The sequence below is a fragment of the Haemaphysalis longicornis genome, unplaced genomic scaffold (genome assembly GCF_048455015.1).
Source record: "Haemaphysalis longicornis isolate Haplotype H1 unplaced genomic scaffold, Haemaphysalis longicornis Haplotype H1 scaffold_3, whole genome shotgun sequence".
Classification (NCBI taxonomy): domain Eukaryota; kingdom Metazoa; phylum Arthropoda; class Arachnida; order Ixodida; family Ixodidae; genus Haemaphysalis; species Haemaphysalis longicornis.
The window spans coordinates 230,144,281-230,164,032 of record NW_027526335.1 but is presented as its reverse complement, the minus strand read 5'-3'; the positions used below and the strand labels follow the sequence as shown (position 1 = coordinate 230,164,032).

Here is a 19,752-nt window from a genome sequence, read left to right as displayed (position 1 = left end):
TTCGTCTCCTGGGCCTGATGGAGTCGCATATACTGCTCTGCGTCCATTGGTAAGGATGCCCGACAAGCCTTGTTGGAATATTTCTAAGACCTGTGGTGCGATGGTTCCGTTCTTCAAAAATGGAAGTCCAGCCACCTCGTTCCGCTCCTGAAGCCCGGAAAATCTATGCTAAATCCAATAGCACACCGACCAATTGCACTTGCTTGTGTTGGAAACTGATGGAGCGAATCATTATTGCACGTCTGGAGTGGTTCCTGGAGCATTACAATGTCTACCCTGATGTCATGTCTGGGTTCCGTCGTGGACGCTCATCCATTTACTATGTTATTGATTTGGTGACTTCTATGCAGCAGCGGAAAAGGGCGAAGCACATATGTGCTGCGTTGTTCCTCGGCGTTAGAGGGGCCTATGATAACGTGGAGCACGATGCGATTCTTAAACTACTACAGTCTCTGGGGCTTGGTGAGCGGGTCTACCAGTGGATACGGAACTATCTAAGAGGTAGGTCATTCATTCTTATGACTGCAGATGGGCCGACATCAGCTACCTACACTTACCGTGGTGTTCCCCAAGGAGGCGTCCTGAGCCCTACACTGTTCAACATTACGTTAACTCGCCTGACTTCTCGCCTTCAAAGGAGAGTTCACGTGTCGATATATGCCGACGATATATGTGTTTGGGCAGATGGCGTGACTCGTCGGCATGTGCGCGCCCGACTGCAAAATGCCGCAGACTTGACGACCTACTATCTACACGGACAAAGGTTGGAAATATCCAGCAGCAAATGCGGCGTGCTTCCGTTTACACGAAAGTCTATGTATGCGTACCCTTTGTATATTAATGGCGAAAGGGTGTCTTATGTGAGAAATCATAAGTTTCTCGGCATAGTTGTCGACAGAGGACTTTCTTGGAGCGCTTACGTAAACGTTATAAAGAAGAGGCTCTCTGCAGTGGTGCATGTGCTCCAACTCATCAGCGGCAAGACGTGGGGAGCACCAATGAAGTCATTGTTACAGCTCTACAACGCGCTGTTCTTGGGCTGTCTACGGTACAGTTCTCCTGTCCTTTCTGAAGCGTGCCGCACAACTACCCGGTCACTTCAGGGTATACAAGCTCAGGCCCTGCGAACCTGTCTTGGCCTACCACGAGAGAGAGAGAGAGAGAATAAACTTTATTTAATGAGAGGAGTCAAGCGGTACGTCCACCACAGCGACCATTGCTCTTGCTCGGAATCACCCTTTGGAAATCTTTGTGAAAGTTGAAATACTCAGGACACATATCAGGAACCTCGCCCGTCTACCTGATCATCACATCGCGGGAATACCAGCGACCCGTCCGTGGGCGTCGTTCACAAGGGTAGTAGCTTCCCACAACACCAGCATTCCATCGAACTATATGCCGGCGATGCGATCGCTCCTTCCGCTGTGGTGTGTGCTGCAGCCCCGAGTGTGCCTAGATATTCCAGGAGTAAAGAAAAAACGTGACCTTCCCATACCGGCCTGCAACAGCTAACTTTTACATACCTGCACGAGACATACAGTGACTGAACCCATGTATACACCGATGGCTCAGTAACATCGTCGGATGCTGCCGGCGCTGTTATTATTCCACGAATGTCACTGTCCAGCCACTTCAAGATATCCAATCCTACAACCTTCACGGTTTTAGAACGTACGGCCTTCCGTTGCGCTCTTCGCGCCATCGAGCAAAGTTCGTGCCGCAGATGGGCTATATTCTGTGATTCGAAGGCTGCACTTTAGTCACTCCAGTCAGCCGTGTGCCGGGAACCTCACGAACAGCTCCTGACAGAAATAAGAATTGGGTACGACCATGCTACCCAGGCGGGTCATGATGTCAGCCTGCAGTGGCTTCCCAGCCACTGCGGCATTGTCGGCAACGAAAGTGCGGACGCTGCCACCCGGCTGGCGCATCAAACAGCGGCGACTGTGCTCATCGCACTGTCTAGGACGGACGCAGCTAGGGTCCTCCGCATACTTGCCCGGGAAAGAGCCATCTCCGAATGGCCTCCAGAAGAATTCACATGTGCACGCATTGGTGCCCTTGACCCGCCTCTGCAGCATCCCCTTCCACCAAGCCTCCGACAATGTGACGCAACTCTTCTGTGCCGTCTCTGGCTGGGGGTGGCTTTCACAAATGCTTATTCATACACAATAGGAATGGCAGCAAGGGAGGAGTGCGAAACGTGTGGCACGCCGGAGACGATCTGGCACGTTTTATGCGGATGCCCACGCTACTCGCCTGAAAGAAATAAGCTGTCGTCAGCACTGAGGAACCTGGACTTTCGGCGACCATTTTCGGAGGAGAAGATTCTGTGTCACTGGCCCTCTCTGTCATCCTCTCAAAAGGCGACTAAGGAACATTTGCGCTTTCTACGGGCGACTGAATCACCAGACTATAGACTGAACGCCTCCAGTGTCAATCAGTGTCAGTGCCTCAGTGCTGGGCATACCTGTCTACTCCAACTTTTCTTCATTCTTTCTTTTCTCTTTTTTGCCTATTTTCCCTTTCCCACGTGCAGGACAGCAAACTAGGCTCTAGCCAGGTTAGCTTTCCTGCCTTCCTTCTACACCCTTCCTAACTTCTTTCTTTGCCGAGTACCCCCATGCCCCCAGGCAGAACCGTGTCACGCCTGAATTTCCACAAAACGTCGATTTCTCTGTCGGCGAAACGCCAGACAGTTACCGGCCTCTATCTCCCCTTCCCCCACCCCAACAACCACTTCGTCCTCCTCCTCCTCTCGAAACTTCCACCTGTAATCGTTAGCATAGCGTGAATGGAGATAATTGGTCGAACGAAATCTTGAAAATCTAGAAGGATAAGGAAAATGTAAAAGAATTGCGCAAACTGGTGAACGGTGTGACGCCCTGCATTTCCACAATAATGCAGATTTCTGGTAAGTTCCAGATGTAATAGTTATAATGCCGTAAATGGAGGTACAGTAGACTTTTGATAAACGGAACTTCAAGAACCAAAAAAATTAGTTCCGTTTAACAAGAGTTCTGTTTACTGAGACAGATGTGTGAAAGTGCAAATTTATGTGCGTACACACTCTTAATACCATTTCATGAAACTCTAAGCACTAGAAAGTGAATGTAGCTGATAGTTTTTCCGAAAGAAAAAAACTACAATAGGTTTAGGCACAGAATTCACAAAGTTGATTTAGCAACGATGAATTGCTGGGCACTGCAAAATGCATCAATTATTTTTGCTTGAGTCCTTGCAACTGCATCTTCACAGATGCTAGAGGTCTCAACTTTGCGAGTGCTGACGAGCCACCGAATGTAGAAGATGGCAACGCGGTAATGAAGCACGAATAGCACCACGATGGCCCGAGCGACGCGGCAGGAGCTGAGCCTTCTAACTCGCGGGGTCTTGAATCGAGACCGGGTGACTGGAACAAGAACTGAAATCTTGTATTCGTTGCGCTAACACGCCTGACCCCTAACGAGACGGGGCATACGAGGCGAACGAGGCTAAAAAAACATCGAGGAAGAAAAAAGCAAAACAAAAGCGAAACAGCCGATCCGGAACCATATACAGCTTATTATCATGCCAATGGGATTCACAAGAAGTTCCATTTATGGTTCCGTTTACACGCGGAAACTTTAGTTCCGATTACCGAGAGATTTTTTACGCTATCTGAATACGAAACCAACAACTTACGCGCAGCGGTTCCGTTTAAGCAGCAATTCCGTTTAAGCAATTTACGTTTATTGAGATTCCACTGTACTTGGTCGGAAGAAACTTACGAAAAATTGCGAACCATGTAACGCCCCGCATTTCCACAATAATTCAGATTCCCGGAAAGTTAAAAATGTAATCGTATAACAGCGTAAATGGAGATAATTGGCCGGACAATATTTTCATAACTAAGAAATATGGCAAATAAATAAAAATTGCGAAAAGAGGCAAAACGTATAACGCATGGCATTTTCACAATAATAAATATTTCGGCAAAGTTACACCTGTAATCATTATAATAGCGTAAATGGAGATAATCGGTCAGACAGGAGTTAGAAAATTGAAAAACTTTGGCTGTGAAAAACTCCCACTCATTACAAGCAGCGTAAGAATGCTACGCATTAGTAGACAATTTCCTGAATTTCTGTAGAATTTTTTTCTTCGTTTTTTTAACGGCTGGGCGGTCGCCACAAGGCACGCTCTCACGTGCGCTCGGGATTTCCTTTGAGGTTTTAACTGCGGACAGAAACTCCCACGATTTGCTAAACAGCTGCGCTGCTAAAAGTCGAATGCTGTCGGAAGGCTCTCCCGTCAGTCATGACTGCAAAGCCAGCTGGAGCGCCGTCGCACAACAAAATGCGACTCGTGCGCTGCTATAATGGCGCCACTGATGTGCTGTGTTCAGCGCCACCTTGCTGACAACGAAGGCATAACTTCTGAATTCCACGAGGAGACGACGTCCCGTCCCGTAGAATGGTATTTAGTGCAGTACGATTATCAGCAAGATGAAAGAACGAACGGCCACTATTCTGTTGCAGTGCGATACGAACAGCCAAACAGTAGTTTGATTAACCGAAAACGTTTCGCAAGGGCGACAGGAAAGAGATTCATCACAACTCAAGCAGTTGCACACAAACGCGGGACTGTCTTCGCGCAGCGTGGACACTGTCATTTCGCAACCGTTTCGACTGAACGCCACCGGCACCGCCCAAATGAAAGATGAAAATAAAAAGACGAAAACCCGCCAGCCCACTTACGAGGAGAACGAGAGGACTGCAGGACTGTGTGTGTGTGTGCATCGCCTCATGGAGGAGATAACGTGTTCGTGAGAGAAGGAGTGAATGCTCCACCGATAAAGAAACTGTTCTGTTCGTTCGCAGACCCCCCAATAGCGTGATTTGGAAGCACACCGTCCCAACGGTGCCGGCAACTGTTTAGTGGATTTCATTTATTCAGCATTAACTACCGCTCAGGGCATAACTGGCATAACACAGCAGTTGGTGGACAGCTTAGTGGGGAGAGGACCGGCGGTGCGACTTCCCGTGTAAACTCCACTATGCCTTCTCGGTCATCATCATCATCATCATAACCAGCCTGTCTACGCCCACTAAGGGTCAAAGTCCTCTCCCATTATTCTCCATTTACCACGGTCCTGCGCTAACTGCGACCAATTTATCCCCGCAAACTTCTTGATCTCATCTGCCCATCTAACTTTCTGCCGCCCCCTGCTACTCTTGCCTTCTCTAGGGATCCACTCTGTTACCGTTAATGACTAACGGTTATCTTGCCTTCGCCTTACATGCCCTGCCCACGTCCATTTCTTCTTCTGCCCACGTCCGTTTCTTCTTCTTAATTTCTACTAATTTGTCCTTAACACGCGTTCGTTGCCTGATCCGCTCCGGTCTCTTCTTGTGCCTTAATGTTACAGCTATCATCTTCCGTTCAATTGCGCGCTGAGTCGCCCTCACTTTAAGTTGAACCCTCTTAGTGAGGATCTAAGTTTCTGCCCCGTGGGTGAGGAGGTGAGTCGGTGCCTTGTCGGTGCCTTCTCCTTGCCAAGAAGTCGTTTGATGTCCATTATGTGTGTGGAATTGCGGCGAAATGTTCGTGTGTATACATTGTGTATGCATTGTGTGTATACATTGTGTATACACGGCTTCAAGAGCCGAAGATTCAGGATTGAGAGGCAGGTTTTTGAAAATACAACTGCGCGGCAAAACTTACCTGAAACTTCTGAAACTACAATAAGTTTTCATTCGATGAGTTTAAAAATGTCGTTTGATGCTTTTACAAACGCGTGCATATGTTGAAGAACGCGTATTCGTATTCGCATTCGTAGTGCGGACGAAAAAAATAGCCGTTTGGAATAATAGAGATCGTTTCAAAGCTGATGAAGTTGTACTGTACGTGATTTTTCGTGTAACTACATCCCAGAGTACGTATAGTTGTATGTTATCGTGCATCTTATCTGTGTCTGCAAAAATATTCTGCGTAACAAGTTCCAATTTAGCTCGTTTTCTTGGACCTACTGTGGCAGAAAGGCAAACTACAAATTGTGTAGGAACATATGTTTGAGATTTTTGAGAGTCACTTCAATAAAGCTGTATATGCGGATCTCCGAATGGTGGCTGTGTGCCCATCTGTTTATTGCTGTGCCGCTGCGTAATGTAAACATTTACGTTCCTCCTGTTTTCGTGATAAGGCTATCTTGATATTTTTGCGGCTCGACAACACGTTTTCCCTGCCGATCGGCGCTGGCAATGGAAAGCTGCCACGCCCTCCTGCGACTATTCACGAGTTGGGAGCATTGGGATAGCGCTTCGAGAGACGTGCGACGTGCTCTACCTGCAGCTTTTCTACTCGCCCTCCATGTTTCCTCTCTTTATTGTGTGAACACACAGCCAGGTAATGGCACTCGACACTGCACTTTAAGCCGCGGAGAGGGCACGCCCAAGTAGCAACGGAAACGCTGGGATTGGGGAGGGAACATGTGGCGCGTAGCGAGAAACAGCCCCGCCCGGCGAGAGTCTCGGGGACACCATAAGAAGGCAGGACGCAGCAGTTTCATGCACTTCTTTGTACTGCGCCACGGTAAATAGGATTTTGTTTCGTGAATGGGGGCAACCCAGTGAAATCGGACATCTTCCCTAGATTCCTTGCGGACCACCATATAAATGGTTCGGCCCGCAATTTTTTTTCAGCGCGAAGAAATGTGAATCAGTGCTTCTGGCGTGCTTTGTACCTATTGCCATAGACCTAGTATTGTACTGAACGTGTCGTATTCCGAACAGAAATTAAAAACCTCAGCCCTGACACCGACTTAGTTGATTCCTGGTAGTGCCCCCAACTGTACTGCTCGACGGAAATGAGCGAGCACACGCAACAGCCCGAGCGTGCACACTCCGGGCACCGCACCAATCGCTCCGTAACCCAGAGAATATCCAGCAGCAGTACCGTGCACTTCTGCAACACCACCGCCTTCCCAGATGTGCCTACCCACCGCCGAACCAGAAGCTCACCCGAGAGGAGGCTGTAGCCTGGCGGCAACTACAGACAAACACATACCCCCACCTTAGCTTCCTACACATCATACACCCCACAATGTATCCACCAACATGCCCACACTGCAGCGAACATCCAACACTGTACCACACCACGTGGGCTTGCCAAAACACACCAGCAGCCCCCATTATACGCACCCCCCCCCTCCTCGAGCTGTGGGAGGCCGCGCTGTGCAGTTCGGATCCTGAGGACCAGCGACAGTTGGTGGAGCGGGCACGCAAAACTGCAGCCGCCGCAGGGGCCTTGGACTGAGGGCTTCTCCCGCTTTCAAGTGCGAACCTCTTTCGCTTGAATAAATGTTTCTCCACCACCACCACTATAGGAAACAAAGGACCTAGTTGCCCGCGCGTGGACATTTAAAGAAGTTAGCAAAAGTTTCCTTCACCTCAGAAGGCCGTTGAACGCGATGCGCCAGCGGCGGTTAGGAGCCAGGCACTGCAGTCGCAGACCGGCCGCCATGAAAGCACTGCCTTGGCTCCGGTCTAGTGTAAACGTGGCTGGCAGCGTGTAGCAGCTTCCGTCCCGAGTCCACAACGCGAGCCAGAGCTCGGCAACGTGGTTCTTCAGGCGGGACACGCTCAGCACCAGCCGGTCGCCGCCCGAGTTCACGCCTTGGAAGAGCAGCCTGTCCTCCGCCTGAAGAGAAGGACACTCGGTCATGCAATGCCCACAAACCCCCCAGCAGGGGCGCTCGTAAGAAAGTGTGTTCCAAGCAGTGGCTGCCGTCACTGTGTGGTTGGCCGTGGGAGCACGTTCTCGGTGCCTTCGCAGCTGCATTCTTCCGCACGGCTCGTTCCCTCGGTCAGCGCCCAGCTTTTAAAATGCCGATGCTGCCGTCAAAAGCTGGGTTACGCTCCGATGAGCCAGGGGCGAGACCAGACAATGGGAGCTGACACAGCCATACGCCGAAAAACAAACTGCCCGATCTGTGCGCACGGACGCCTTTCCGCCAGAGCCACAGTCTCGCGATCAGCTCATCAGGCCTCCAGCTACGTCTGCCGGCCTTTGCCGGCTATAGGTCATACGTCTGCAGGCCATAGGCCGGCATATGGCACGAACAGCCTCTTCCCATCTCATATTGCGAGCAGGATCTCCATACCGTGGGCATTTTCTGTCCTTGTATGGTATTGGATGGTACCGCTATCTTTTTTGCGTTTAATTTATGTCTGTAAAGCAACTTGTTGAACATTGTTCTCTGATAAAAATGTACGCTGTACCACTCCCCTCTCCAATTCCCTTGGGCCATGAGGGTACAATAAATAAATAAATAAATAAATAAATAAATAAATAAATAAATAAATAAATAAATAAATACCGGCACGCCTCTGACCTGTGGTTTTCTTTCTATTCTTGAGGGTTGTGCGATCAAACTTGAAGCGATGACTCTGCAGCGCTGCAGGTAGCTGCGTGGTAGAACCAGGTTAGACCCATGGATGGTAGAAACTACCGAGCCGTCAAGTCGTAGCGATGAGTTCGAACCCTATCACCGGTCGTGCTGTTGTTAGAAGGGGAACTGCTCACTTCCGGTTCTACCTTCCCCTCTTCGCCTTGGTAGGCTTTGCAATCGTTCATGAGCTCAGCACTTATTTGCTCACGACTATCCAGCAACTGTATCTGATACGTGACTGAAGTGCTCGCCGAAAAATCCGGTAGGTTGCTCTGTCGGTGACACGCCAAGAAAGCAGGACAGCAGCTCCTGAATCGAGTGTAATGAACGAGCACTGTTTTATTTCGGTCTTATTCTGTACCCGCCCGTGACAAGAGTGGGATGCTCCTGAGGTTGCGCTGAATATGCCCTGGACAAAAAAAAAAGAAGAAGTAAGGTCGAAAAATTTTATATTTTGTACCTCAATTTTTTTACCTTGCTTTTTCCTATCTAAACCAAAAGTGTCCACCTGTCAGAATAGTGGAATTTGCACGTAATTGAAATTAATTCACATTTGGTGACACCGAGGAGCTATTCTGGGTGTTGTCATCGCGAGTAACAGCACTGCTGCACGGCTCACCATTCTTTTTATTCTTGAACCTGTAACGTTTTTTTGTTGCTTGCTAGGTTTACGGAACTTATTAGGAGTGTAATAATCAGTTGTTGATCCCCACTATCGAATCCTATCTCGCAGAATCGACCGCTGAAAGGTATATATGTAAAAGAAGGAAAGAGCACTCGATCACACCCCTTGTCACCAGTCTTGCTGTGTGGTGATCGGATTTCGTTTTGCCTGTGGGTAATGCGCTAAATATAACAGCAAACACACCTGTCGTGCACACACGAAAAAAAATACAGGAACAGCGGTAAAGAAGCGCCGTTTTCATGTTTAGTGCGAAATGAGGGCCGGAGGATGGAGTAGCACGAAAAATACAGCGGCCACATCTTTCAAAGTAAATTTGGCGCGTTGTAAATGAACCTCGTTGATCTCAAATGTCAATTTAATATGCCAGTTCCATCGGCACAAAGAAATTTTTCTTGAGTAAGCATGTGTGGGTTCATAAGAGAGGGGGGGAGAGATAGCAACAACGAACCAGCGTGCGATGACGGCTACTTTAGGGGCGGAGCACCGTAGGACCTCAGTTTGTCCCAGGCTTGGCGTCCGTGTACACAGTATTGCTCATGCGCGAAGAGAATTGGATTGGATTGGATTGAATTTGGATTTGATTGGATTGGATTTAAATGGGTTGGATTGGATTGGGATTGTGTATACTGTACACACGCGTTGTCACTCATTTACATGCGCCAGTGGGCAATGCCACGGGTAATTAATGGTAAGAACGATCCCCAGTGCTTCGCCCACTCGTCATGATTCACTTGGTGGAGATACGCGAAATTTTTTTACCATGGACGAGTCCAGCCTATGCTGTCACGAGCAGGCTATTTGCACAGAAACCTGATTCAGCCACAGAGCAGGCATCTGAACACTTGTTAAAGGGGACATTTTCTTCCGTAATGAAATCGTCGACTGACGCTTGCTTCAGTCGGACGAACGCGCTAGGAGAATAGTGTTTGCAACAACGACCTTTGCCTCCAACTGCTGGTTGTAACTGACAGCGAAAACCGTATGCGTCATGGCAGTTTGAAGATGGGCGTTTCTATAGTCGCAAATTAGCACACACCGTAGAGGCAACAGCTAATCACGTGGAACTGGTATGCAAGGCTTCCCGGGTCAACTAAAGCGCAAAGTTGGTGACTTGGTTGCTAACTAGAGAATTCATCATGCTAGCGAATACTAAGTAGAGGGACCAAAGCTTAAAGGGACACTGAAGTGAATTTGTCAAGCTCCCGTTTTTGCTTGCACTACGTAGACTGGCTCAAATTAGCCCACTTTTCATCGTTTATCCGGTTGACAAATCGGTAATTATTTTACAAAGCGCCGAAGAAGAAAAACTACCATGCGCGGTTTGCGGCGGCCGCACCAACTAAAACTGTGACGTTGGGAGGAGCGGGACCGTGATTGGACGATGCCCAAGGTGAGCAACCAAACAAGTTTCGGTTTTGGTTTCGGTTCTGTAAAACACAACCTGTGGCGTTGTTGGATGGGCATTCTCAATAACTCAGTAATCATCGTACCGCGCTTCTGCCTTGTTGTCAGCTGTAAAAATGCATAAAGATAAGCCTCCCAGGACGGCTTGGAATCGTAGCATTCACTAGCCGAGACCTACGCAGTGCATGGACGCCCTCCGCGTACCCGCAGACGCACAAATGTCATGCGCTTTTCCCCCCCTATTTGGAGCCTGCCTCACTCATGCCTGTACCGTAAAATGCGTGTTCGCACCAGGCCAAGGGTCTGTTCATTCTGGCCTGTGCCCACTGCCCGCAAGCAGTCGGTGCTTATGGACAGCACGCCAACGAGAACTCGCTAGCGCGCCAGTGCCAGCCTGCGTGCGTTCTGTGAACTAGTTCGTGGAGCCATGAACGTTGCGGCCCAAACAAAGGTGAACTTAATGTAGAAAACATCGGCAGAAAACATAAAAGTTAACTTACAAAAAAAAAAAAAAAAAAAAGCACGTACCCGCGGGGACTCGAACTCGTGAAATACTCGGCGGTGACATACCTGCAGCCTTAGACAACTCGGCCACGAGACGGGCTGCGCCAAACATGGTAATATAAGGTATATATTGTACAACAAGTTTACATTTTTATTTAGTTTTGGCATTTCAAGCAGCTTAGGTGACTATTTGTTGTATTGTGCTCGTGCAGTAAGCGTCCCCCGAGTTTTCACAATAGCTCACGTCTAGCAATTGCATTTCGTAGACGGAAAAGCGTTCGCAGATGCGTAGTCGTGCTGCTGACCGCTGTGCTTGTTCGCCCAGCGCAAAAAAGTGCTTCCCGCACCCTATTTTTACGCTGTACGGTAAAAATATCAGTTGATTTTATTTCCTTAGTACCTATATTGACTTCGCTGACTCTTCTCCCGCCTTCAAGAGGCCTTATATTTTCCTACGGGCGTACCAGTCAGCGAAGCGTCGCATGTGCGCTTGTGCAGGGCTTGTGTGAAGCGACCTTGACTTGGAGCTAGATACAGTGTACAAACTAACCAAGTAAAGAAAGGCCCATTCTTCCATTCACAAACGTGTCCTGGCTTCGTTTCAACTGAGCGAACGAATTGCGACGACCCGCCGGCGTCCGGCGGACGAAACGCTGGGCCGACTGACTCTGTCGGCCCAGTCAACTCTGTCGACTCTGGCCGGGGAGCCGTGCAGATAGCGCAGCCAATTGCGAGCTCGGCTCCTCTCGACGTCACACGAAAACGCCGCAGAAAATGGGCGAGCGTAAAGAGAGGAGGACAGCATTTTCGAATTAAGTTTTCTACTAAATAAAAGCGCGTAAACGCGCCCAGAGTGGTCGTAACATGGCCTGGGGACCCCGGACTACAATTTGCGCAAGTAATCCCGCAATGTTTACATATCACTTCAGTGTCCCTTTAAGAAGAGACGAAACACATGCAGGAACTTCAACAAAGTTTATGCCACAGAAACACGTAAAAACGCCTACATATACACGATACGTTGGAAGGGTAATAATAAAAACACAGTGAAGAACAAAGCAAACAGTGCCGCAGTCATCACACTTGCTCATATTGTAACGTGGCGGCAGAGCACATGAGACGAACCATGAATAGGGGGAGATACAATCTATTTACAGTATTTACATGGCGGCGATCGGGCAGCCAGCGCAGGGTCCGCCGGCACTTTCTTCGGCGTCGTCATCGTCGCTAGTGCTTTGTAATGTCGCTGAGTGGTAATGCCCACCGCCATGTCCCGTGACAATATCACAACAGCTCACGACAGTGTCAGCCCATACCACAGGGCATAAAATGATACGACACGTGTGTACGGCAATGACCCGTCGCCCATGCGCAACCAGCTCCCCATATGCAAAAAAAAAAAAAAAAAAGGAATGATTTCTTTCCCGGACAGAGCCAAGGACGATGAACTAACGCACCCTCCCCCCTTTTCTTCCTATCGTGAAGGCGTCGACAATTTCTCTGTCCGTTTGTGAGGAAGACCTGTACACGATGCGGGCCTGCGAGATTAGGTGAACTTCAAATACCTCCAACCTGGTCGTCTCATTTGCGCTTCCGCTATAGGGTAAGACTTTTAAAGCGAACCCAAACACTCGCCGTTCAACATCAAATAGTTGTCTTATAACTCTAATCAGATTGCTCCGGAAATACACTTTAGTTATGCGGGACCCGCATACAAAAATGATTTTGATGAACTAGAGCAAATACAAAGGCCAGCTGATCAGCGTATTTGTAACCGCTACTCAATACTCTATCCCTCCACCCGTACCCTCATTCCAGGACTCACGCAAATAACGAAGTTCCAACGGTGGAATCACGAACAAAAAGAAATAGGCTTGAATTTCTCGCCGATCCTTAGAGCCGCGAACTGCGCCTTCATTCATCGTCATACATAAACCTCATTTCATCCCGATTTAACAGGTAGCGCAACTTTTGAAAATGTCTACATTTTAAAGTTCAATTTAAATGCCTCGCCTTGTTCGCCAGCACAAGAAGTTATCAATATTCATTGTTCGCTGTAGCAATATTCGACTGGAACAGCTTTCCTGCCATAGCATTTACTGACGACAATCTAAGTGCATCAATTGACGAGATTCTTCAAATGTAGTCACTCCTTTTGTCGTGCTTTCGTTGTAGGGGCGAAGCTCCTAAAGCCGTGGGTCTGTCCATCCCTTGTGTCTCGTGGTACGTGACCGCCTAGTTCTATGACTCACTCGCAGGTGGTGCTACGTGACCGCCTAGTTCGATGACTCACTCGCAGGTGGCGCTACGTGACCGCCTAGTTCAATGACTCACTCGCAGGTGGCGCTGGTGTGAGTGACGTCATGATGACGTCACTCGCACGTGACTGACACTATAAAAGGCAATCGCTGTTGACGCGCTTCCTCTTTCGCAACGAGTCACCGGATGGAGGAGGTGGTTGTTGACAAGGCTGCGGAGCGGAGGGCGCGCAGGGCGGCGGCAGCGCGCGCTCGCCGACAGGATCCCGCCGCGCGCGAAAGAGAGGCCGAAGCATCTCGTCTAGAAAGTCGCGCTTAAACCGCGCGTCGGCAGCTTCGGGCTGAGCTCGCTTGATGCGTTTTGCAGCCGGCTCGCGAGCTCTCACTGCATCGGGGTTTGCCTGCCGATACGAGCGCTTGCTTGCAGCCTCACGAATCCTACAACAACAACAACAAACGAACAAGGATAAAATAAAAGAACAAAATAAAATTTGATTTGTACAATGTACGCACACAGTCTTACGTCTTTCTTAATGATGTAATGGGCGAACTTTCACGGGAGAGTTACGGTTACAGATGATCTCCCCCTCTCGAGCTTCGCCCCACTTATCATCATTCATTCCGTGGATATGGCGGGATTTTTTAAATGCATAGCATTTCAGTAACTCACAATGTCACGCGGCGTTGGCGTGCCTTGTCGTAGTCCGCATGCGCGCCTTGTCGTAGTCCGCATGCGCGTCTTGTCGTAGTCCGCAGCCAGGAAGAAATAACATTTTCCGGCGCCCGGTTTCGAAACCATGACGCCGCGGGCGGAACGCAAGGTGCCCGGCGCACTACCGACCGAGCCACGAAACCGACACAGATTTCGATGCACCGAAAGCGCCTTATATCCTTCACTCATGTCTCGTTTGTTTCGAAAGCGCCACAAGTTGTCCCGCGCCTCCAAAAGATGGCGACACGGGTCCCGCGATCGAGAGATACGACTTGCCGGCGCACCCCCTCGGAAATGCTGTGCATTTGATCGTGCCCCTCGCGAGGGGGATGTATTTTTTGTTTTGAAGATTAGATATTGTATAGTTGCATTTGGCTGACGCGCCTGTAATCGCTTTTCCACTCTTTCTTATGTCTATTTTTGGCCTTCGGTATTGCCTAATAAAAAAAAACTTCATATGCCAGGACGTGCCGCCCTTAGGCTGCAGAGCCTGAAGTACACGCACAGTTGAACGAAGAAACTGGAGGCCGCCTCGTTTCAAGACTCTCCAGCGGCTGTTAATAGTATAGTAACAACACGGTAGACTCTCACGCTGACCGTCCTGCGTATATCCTCTGGCTGCCCTGGTACGCAACGCAGCCAATTCAATTAGGTTGAATTTGAAGCCAAGTCTCCCGCTTTGACCGAGACATCACATTTTATGTTTGGTAGCTAAGGTTGGAGTGTTTTGAAAACCGTATGACAAACAAACGTTCCACTTACATGTTCAAGTTAAACTTACATGTCCTTGACCCAATGTTTGTTTCTCAAAAAAAAAAATCAACGTTTGGGCAAGCACTACCAGTCACGTGTCAGCATCCATTCTAAATTCCTGATGTCACTAACTGCACCGTGGGGAAGTCTATGAGGTGTCAATACCTGTTTTTTAGGGCTTTTGCTATTTTCTGCGCTAACCAGCAACTGATGCTGCTGCTGCGAGCGGTATATTTCTGTTGACACCCTGACATGGCGATACAACACAACTTGCCTTTACACTTTGTGTCCCTCTAAAATTAAAGGCCTATGCGCAGGTATGTGCGGGCTTTCTATAACTAAACGGACACATACAATCAGCGGCCTCTTGAGAAGCTCAGCGGCTTGCCTTGTGCAGGCCTTCGCTCCCGCGAGGGCACTCCCGGTCCCATTCCTCCTGCGTGCAGACAGCGCCGCTGCTCACAACATCGTCGTAGCTCTCGGGCTGCAGGTAGTCGAACCGGGAACCTTTCCTCTTCGCAAGGTAGGTGAGCCGCCCCACTGCCAGGAGGTAGCGCAGCAGGTGAGCGGACCCTGCGCAGGAAACAAACGCTGCGTTCTCGGACAGCATGCATGCACGAAGCAGGCTATAATTATGTCTAAGGCATTATGCCTAAGGCAACGAGAATTGGGACGCCGCAGTGGCCATCATACCGTCGCATACCATCGCATACCGTGCTAAGATAACTATTATCTTATGTTGATAGATATCTTTATAGATATCTTAATAGATAACGTAAAAGATATCTTTATAGATAACTAATGGCTTAAGATAAATGTTATTTTTATAGATAACGAACTATTCATTTTTATCTTTAGAGAGAGTGTCTTAGAAAACTAATATAAATGTACTACTAAGCATCACCTAAAAGATTTGGAATTTTTTTTTATGAAAAAAAAAGAGAAATTTGGAGTATGGGAATTGAAACGCACCCAAAGACACCTTCACGCAGGGACGTATCTATAGGGTCGAGGGAGGTTTGTGGGTTCCAACCTTCTCCGAAATATTTTCCAGGCAGCCCGTAACTTAGCGTTCCTTGCGGTAAAGCTGCTCCCTTCGGTAACCCCATACCCAGCCCGAACAAAAATTCTGGCCATAGCCGTGGTTTCACGCATGGCTAATTCTCTGGCTCACTCCCTACCTCGTATTAGCCCAAAAGACAAACGCCCTTCACGGACAAGGATGCCCAAGTGGAAATTTGGATGGTCAAATCACGCGTCCATTTTCTACCGCGAGAACGGAACAACACGCGAGTTGTCAATCCTCTAAACTCGAAGTGCGCTCAGAATACTACGTGCCCCATATTTGGGATCGACAGAAACCAGTGCGAGAATACCCACACTTGCAGGCTTTCACGCAATTTAATGTTGAAGTTTTTTCCACGTCAGCCTTTACAATTTTATTCAGCACCAATGAACTTTCACAGGTTAAGGTACGAAGGATGTGATTTTGTATGTTTTTGCAGAAATTTCTGGGCCCACCTACTCGAAGAAACGTGCTAATTGGCAGTATTCTCCGCAGTCTATTTTTATTTACGGACTTGAATAAGTCCGCGAATGAGATTCAGACTAGTGCGATTTCCCGAAAGCGCACAGGCTAGGTTTGAGAGCAGTCTTATTGAAATCTATAGAGACAGCGCGTACCTTGACGCTCACGGGAGGGCCCTCGAGGGAAAAGCGGGAAATAAGCCGCATAACTGCTTGTCGCCGCCGCCGGCGTGGGGCAAGCGCTATCTCAAACATAAATTCAATAAACTAGTGCTAAATTCAAGAATTTAGCAATAGCATGTTCATTTGGGAATCAGATTTCAATATTTTTTGTTGTGATAGGCAAAACAACCAGAGAGGCGCGCTCGAGCTGCTCATACAGCGCTCGAAGTAGGCTTAGCACACCTAGTAGCGGAAAGAGTCCGATATTCGGCGAAAAAAGCACTCTCTGAAGCCAAAATGCTGTGCTCCACGATCATGAGTTGCAACAGGCCCTTCTGTTGAAATCAGTCCCCGAGTTGAATTTCAGCAGAGGTAGCTGAAAATCTGCAGAGCCCATGCAAAGGGTGTTCGTCGGACTCGACCGTCGACGCTGGAGACCGCTCGGCGGATTCAGCGAGCCTGAACGCAAGTGAACCTGAAGATATGGTGGCCGAAGAATCAAGTCCGAGGGATCATGAGGAGCTCACATCAGACTCCATGACGGATTGAACGTGGATCGACGTCGTCAACGGGGCCCTGCGACGACGCCAGCGGAAAGCAGCGAACAAGGTAGCCGTAACGACCTCCACTGCAGCGCCATCGCACCAGCCACTACACACATCCGCACCCAAGCCAAGTCCATTTCCCAGGGGCGATTATTAGCTAGTTTTCCGTCCCCAGGGTGGCCTGAAAATTGCCAATGTAGACTGGGCTGAAATTTATCTCGCCTCGCTCAACTCCGTCAATTTCACTTGGCGGCAGGCCAACCTAAAAGTTCGTTTTGACGCCAAACAGAACACTGCAACAATTAGCACTCCGTTTGAGAACGCAGCGAAGGCTCTGAACCAAGTGAAGCAAATTAAGTTGGGCAACGTAAGCCACCCCGTACAAGTCTATGGCCTCCCTCCTGATGAGTCGGTCAAAGGGCTCATCCGAGGAGTGCCGCTAGGTTTTTCGGAGGCGGAACTCTTGCAAAATTTAGATCAATCAAAAGCATGAAATCTACGCAGGCAGAAGATTGGGTCAATCTAACCTGGTCGTCATGACATTCGCTGGCGGCAAAGTCCCTTAATACATAACCCTTTTAGGAGCCGAATACACGAGCTCGCTGTAAAAAAAGACGGTTCCGGTCTGCGACGTCTGCCATGAAGTCGGACATAGGGTGACCGCATGTCCCCAGCCAAGTGAGAATGCGTGCAACCGGTGCGCCTTACGGGATCCACAGGCTGGCCATGCCAGTCAACCTCACTGCATCCTCTGTGGAGGCTCCCACCTGACAGCTGCAAAGGGCTGCCCGAAACGCTTCAGGGTACCGTTCGTGCTGAAGCGACGAGAGTCTGCGAAGCGCCGTTTGTAAGAGCGGACCACGAGGGCCGACCTGGTTCCACAGCACGGAAGACGAGACCGCTCCAGTACCCACTTCCAGAGAAGGGGAAGCCGTTCGGGTTCCAGGTCCACTTCCAGGAACAGGACATCCATGCCAGGCACGTGCGATAGATAGACCTTCCAGCATGCACGGAGCCACAACAGGCCTACAACTCCTCAGTGAAGGCCGTCTCGCAACCGGTCACCGGCGGGCACAGATTCCACAGCTTCGGGCAGCAGCAGCAGAACCCGGCTGGTGTTGAGGTCGACGTCCAAGTCCCGGAACCCGGCGCCAGTGATGAGCAACCCCAAACAGGTGGGCTGGGCAGATCGATCTCCCATCGTATATCAGAGCGAGTTTCCCCCGTGAGGGCAGCAAAGTAAACAACGCTGTCAAGAATGCGTGCAACTTAAGTCCCTGATAGCGAAAAGACGGAGAAAATACAGAAAGAAAACCAGTTGATCAGTTCTCTGTTAGCCAGGGTGGAGGCTGTAGAGCATAGACTCAAGGTGAAAACGACATGAGGTGCAAGGTGGCCAAAAAGGACACCTTGCCCGAATCACCAAAGCAATTGGATGAGACTACAACTACGCCTACAGAGGAAGAACTCACGTCGGCGAGCCCTATGTAGGAAATCAAAGATATAGTATCGCAGCTCGCAAGCCAGGTGTCGCAGCTGATGGCGCAAATGACGCAATTGAGCTCGAGGGTAGCCAAGATGGACACGTGGGAGGCGAACGTGAGTCAACTTTTACTTGCTCACAAAACCAGGAAAGGGGTGCCTTATGTGAAGACAAGTGCGGAAGGAAGCTTTACCGCGATGAATCACAGTCTGAGCCAATATGGAGCGCCGAACTAAGAAAAAAGTGGACATCATGGTAGTTCTTCAGTGGAACTGACGTGGCATCAGAGAAAAGTTGGGGGAGTTGCAGCAGTACGTAGAATCTCTCGAGTACAAGCCAGAATAGCTCTGCAAGAGACAAATAAAAGACCCAGACTCCCAGGATTTGTAACCTATACAGATCCTACGGAGGGAAGCACGGCCGTCCTAGTGTCTAACACCATCGCAGCTACCCAACACTTGACTGACCAGAAGTGCTGTGAGCACACCCTGATTGAGCTAATTAGCAGAAGTATCGGAAGCGCAGAAAATGTGTTTGTGCTCAACGTGCCTTGGCGACCAACCAAGAAAGGCCTAGATATCGCCGGTACAATTCAAGACACCGCGACGAAGGCATGCTCTCGACCATTGCTTATCCTGGGGGACTTTAACGCTCCTCGCACGACGTGGGGATACAAGTTTTGTTCCAAGAGGGGAAGTACATTGGCGAACCTGATTGACCACTGTGACCTCGCCCTCCTCACCGAACCATACACTCCTACCCGTACAGGCACAAGCACCTCAAGGGATACCCCACCAGGTTTATCATTCCTAGCTGGGACCCTGGATGCTACATGGCAGAATTCGGGAGTGAACCTGGGCTCGGACCACGACGTACTACGCATCACTATCAAAGTACCGGCGTTTAAGGCGAGGATGGGGACAGCATGGATCACGAACTGGGACAAGCTAAGAAATGAGCAGGAAGACCGTTCACAGGAGGAGGTGGAGGACCGGTCGTACAAGAACTGGGAAACGGAGCAGCTGGCACTGGTGGACAAGTACACGCAGAAGATTGCCACGACGCACCAGACTCCATGCATCGGCGCACGACTGGTGCACCTGTGGAAAGCCAGACGCAGTCTGACCAAGCGCTGGAAGCGGCCGCGTCATAATAGGAAATGGCAAAAGAAGGTTAATGACATTAGCAGGAAAGCAGCTGAGTATGCCGCCGAGCTGTGTTAAGAGAGTTGGCTCAGCTTCTGTGACGAACTGAGCGGGACACTCTCTACCCGTAAGACTTAGGAATT

General features: G+C 49.4%; 1 protein-coding gene across 2 annotated transcripts in view; it reads right to left on the bottom strand.

Annotated features, from left to right (window-relative positions):
* The window catches only part of LOC144176035 (rifampicin phosphotransferase-like), a 241,241-nt gene that overhangs the window by 193,242 nt on the left and 28,247 nt on the right, over positions 1-19,752 (bottom strand). For both annotated transcript variants that reach the window (XM_077705142.1, XM_077705141.1), the window contains exons 2-3: positions 15,136-15,320; positions 7,430-7,680 (exon numbers count right to left, since the gene is read on the bottom strand). In XM_077705142.1, coding sequence (XP_077561268.1) covers positions 7,430-7,680; positions 15,136-15,320 — 436 coding nt within the window. The remainder of the gene's footprint in view (positions 1-7,429; positions 7,681-15,135; positions 15,321-19,752) is intronic.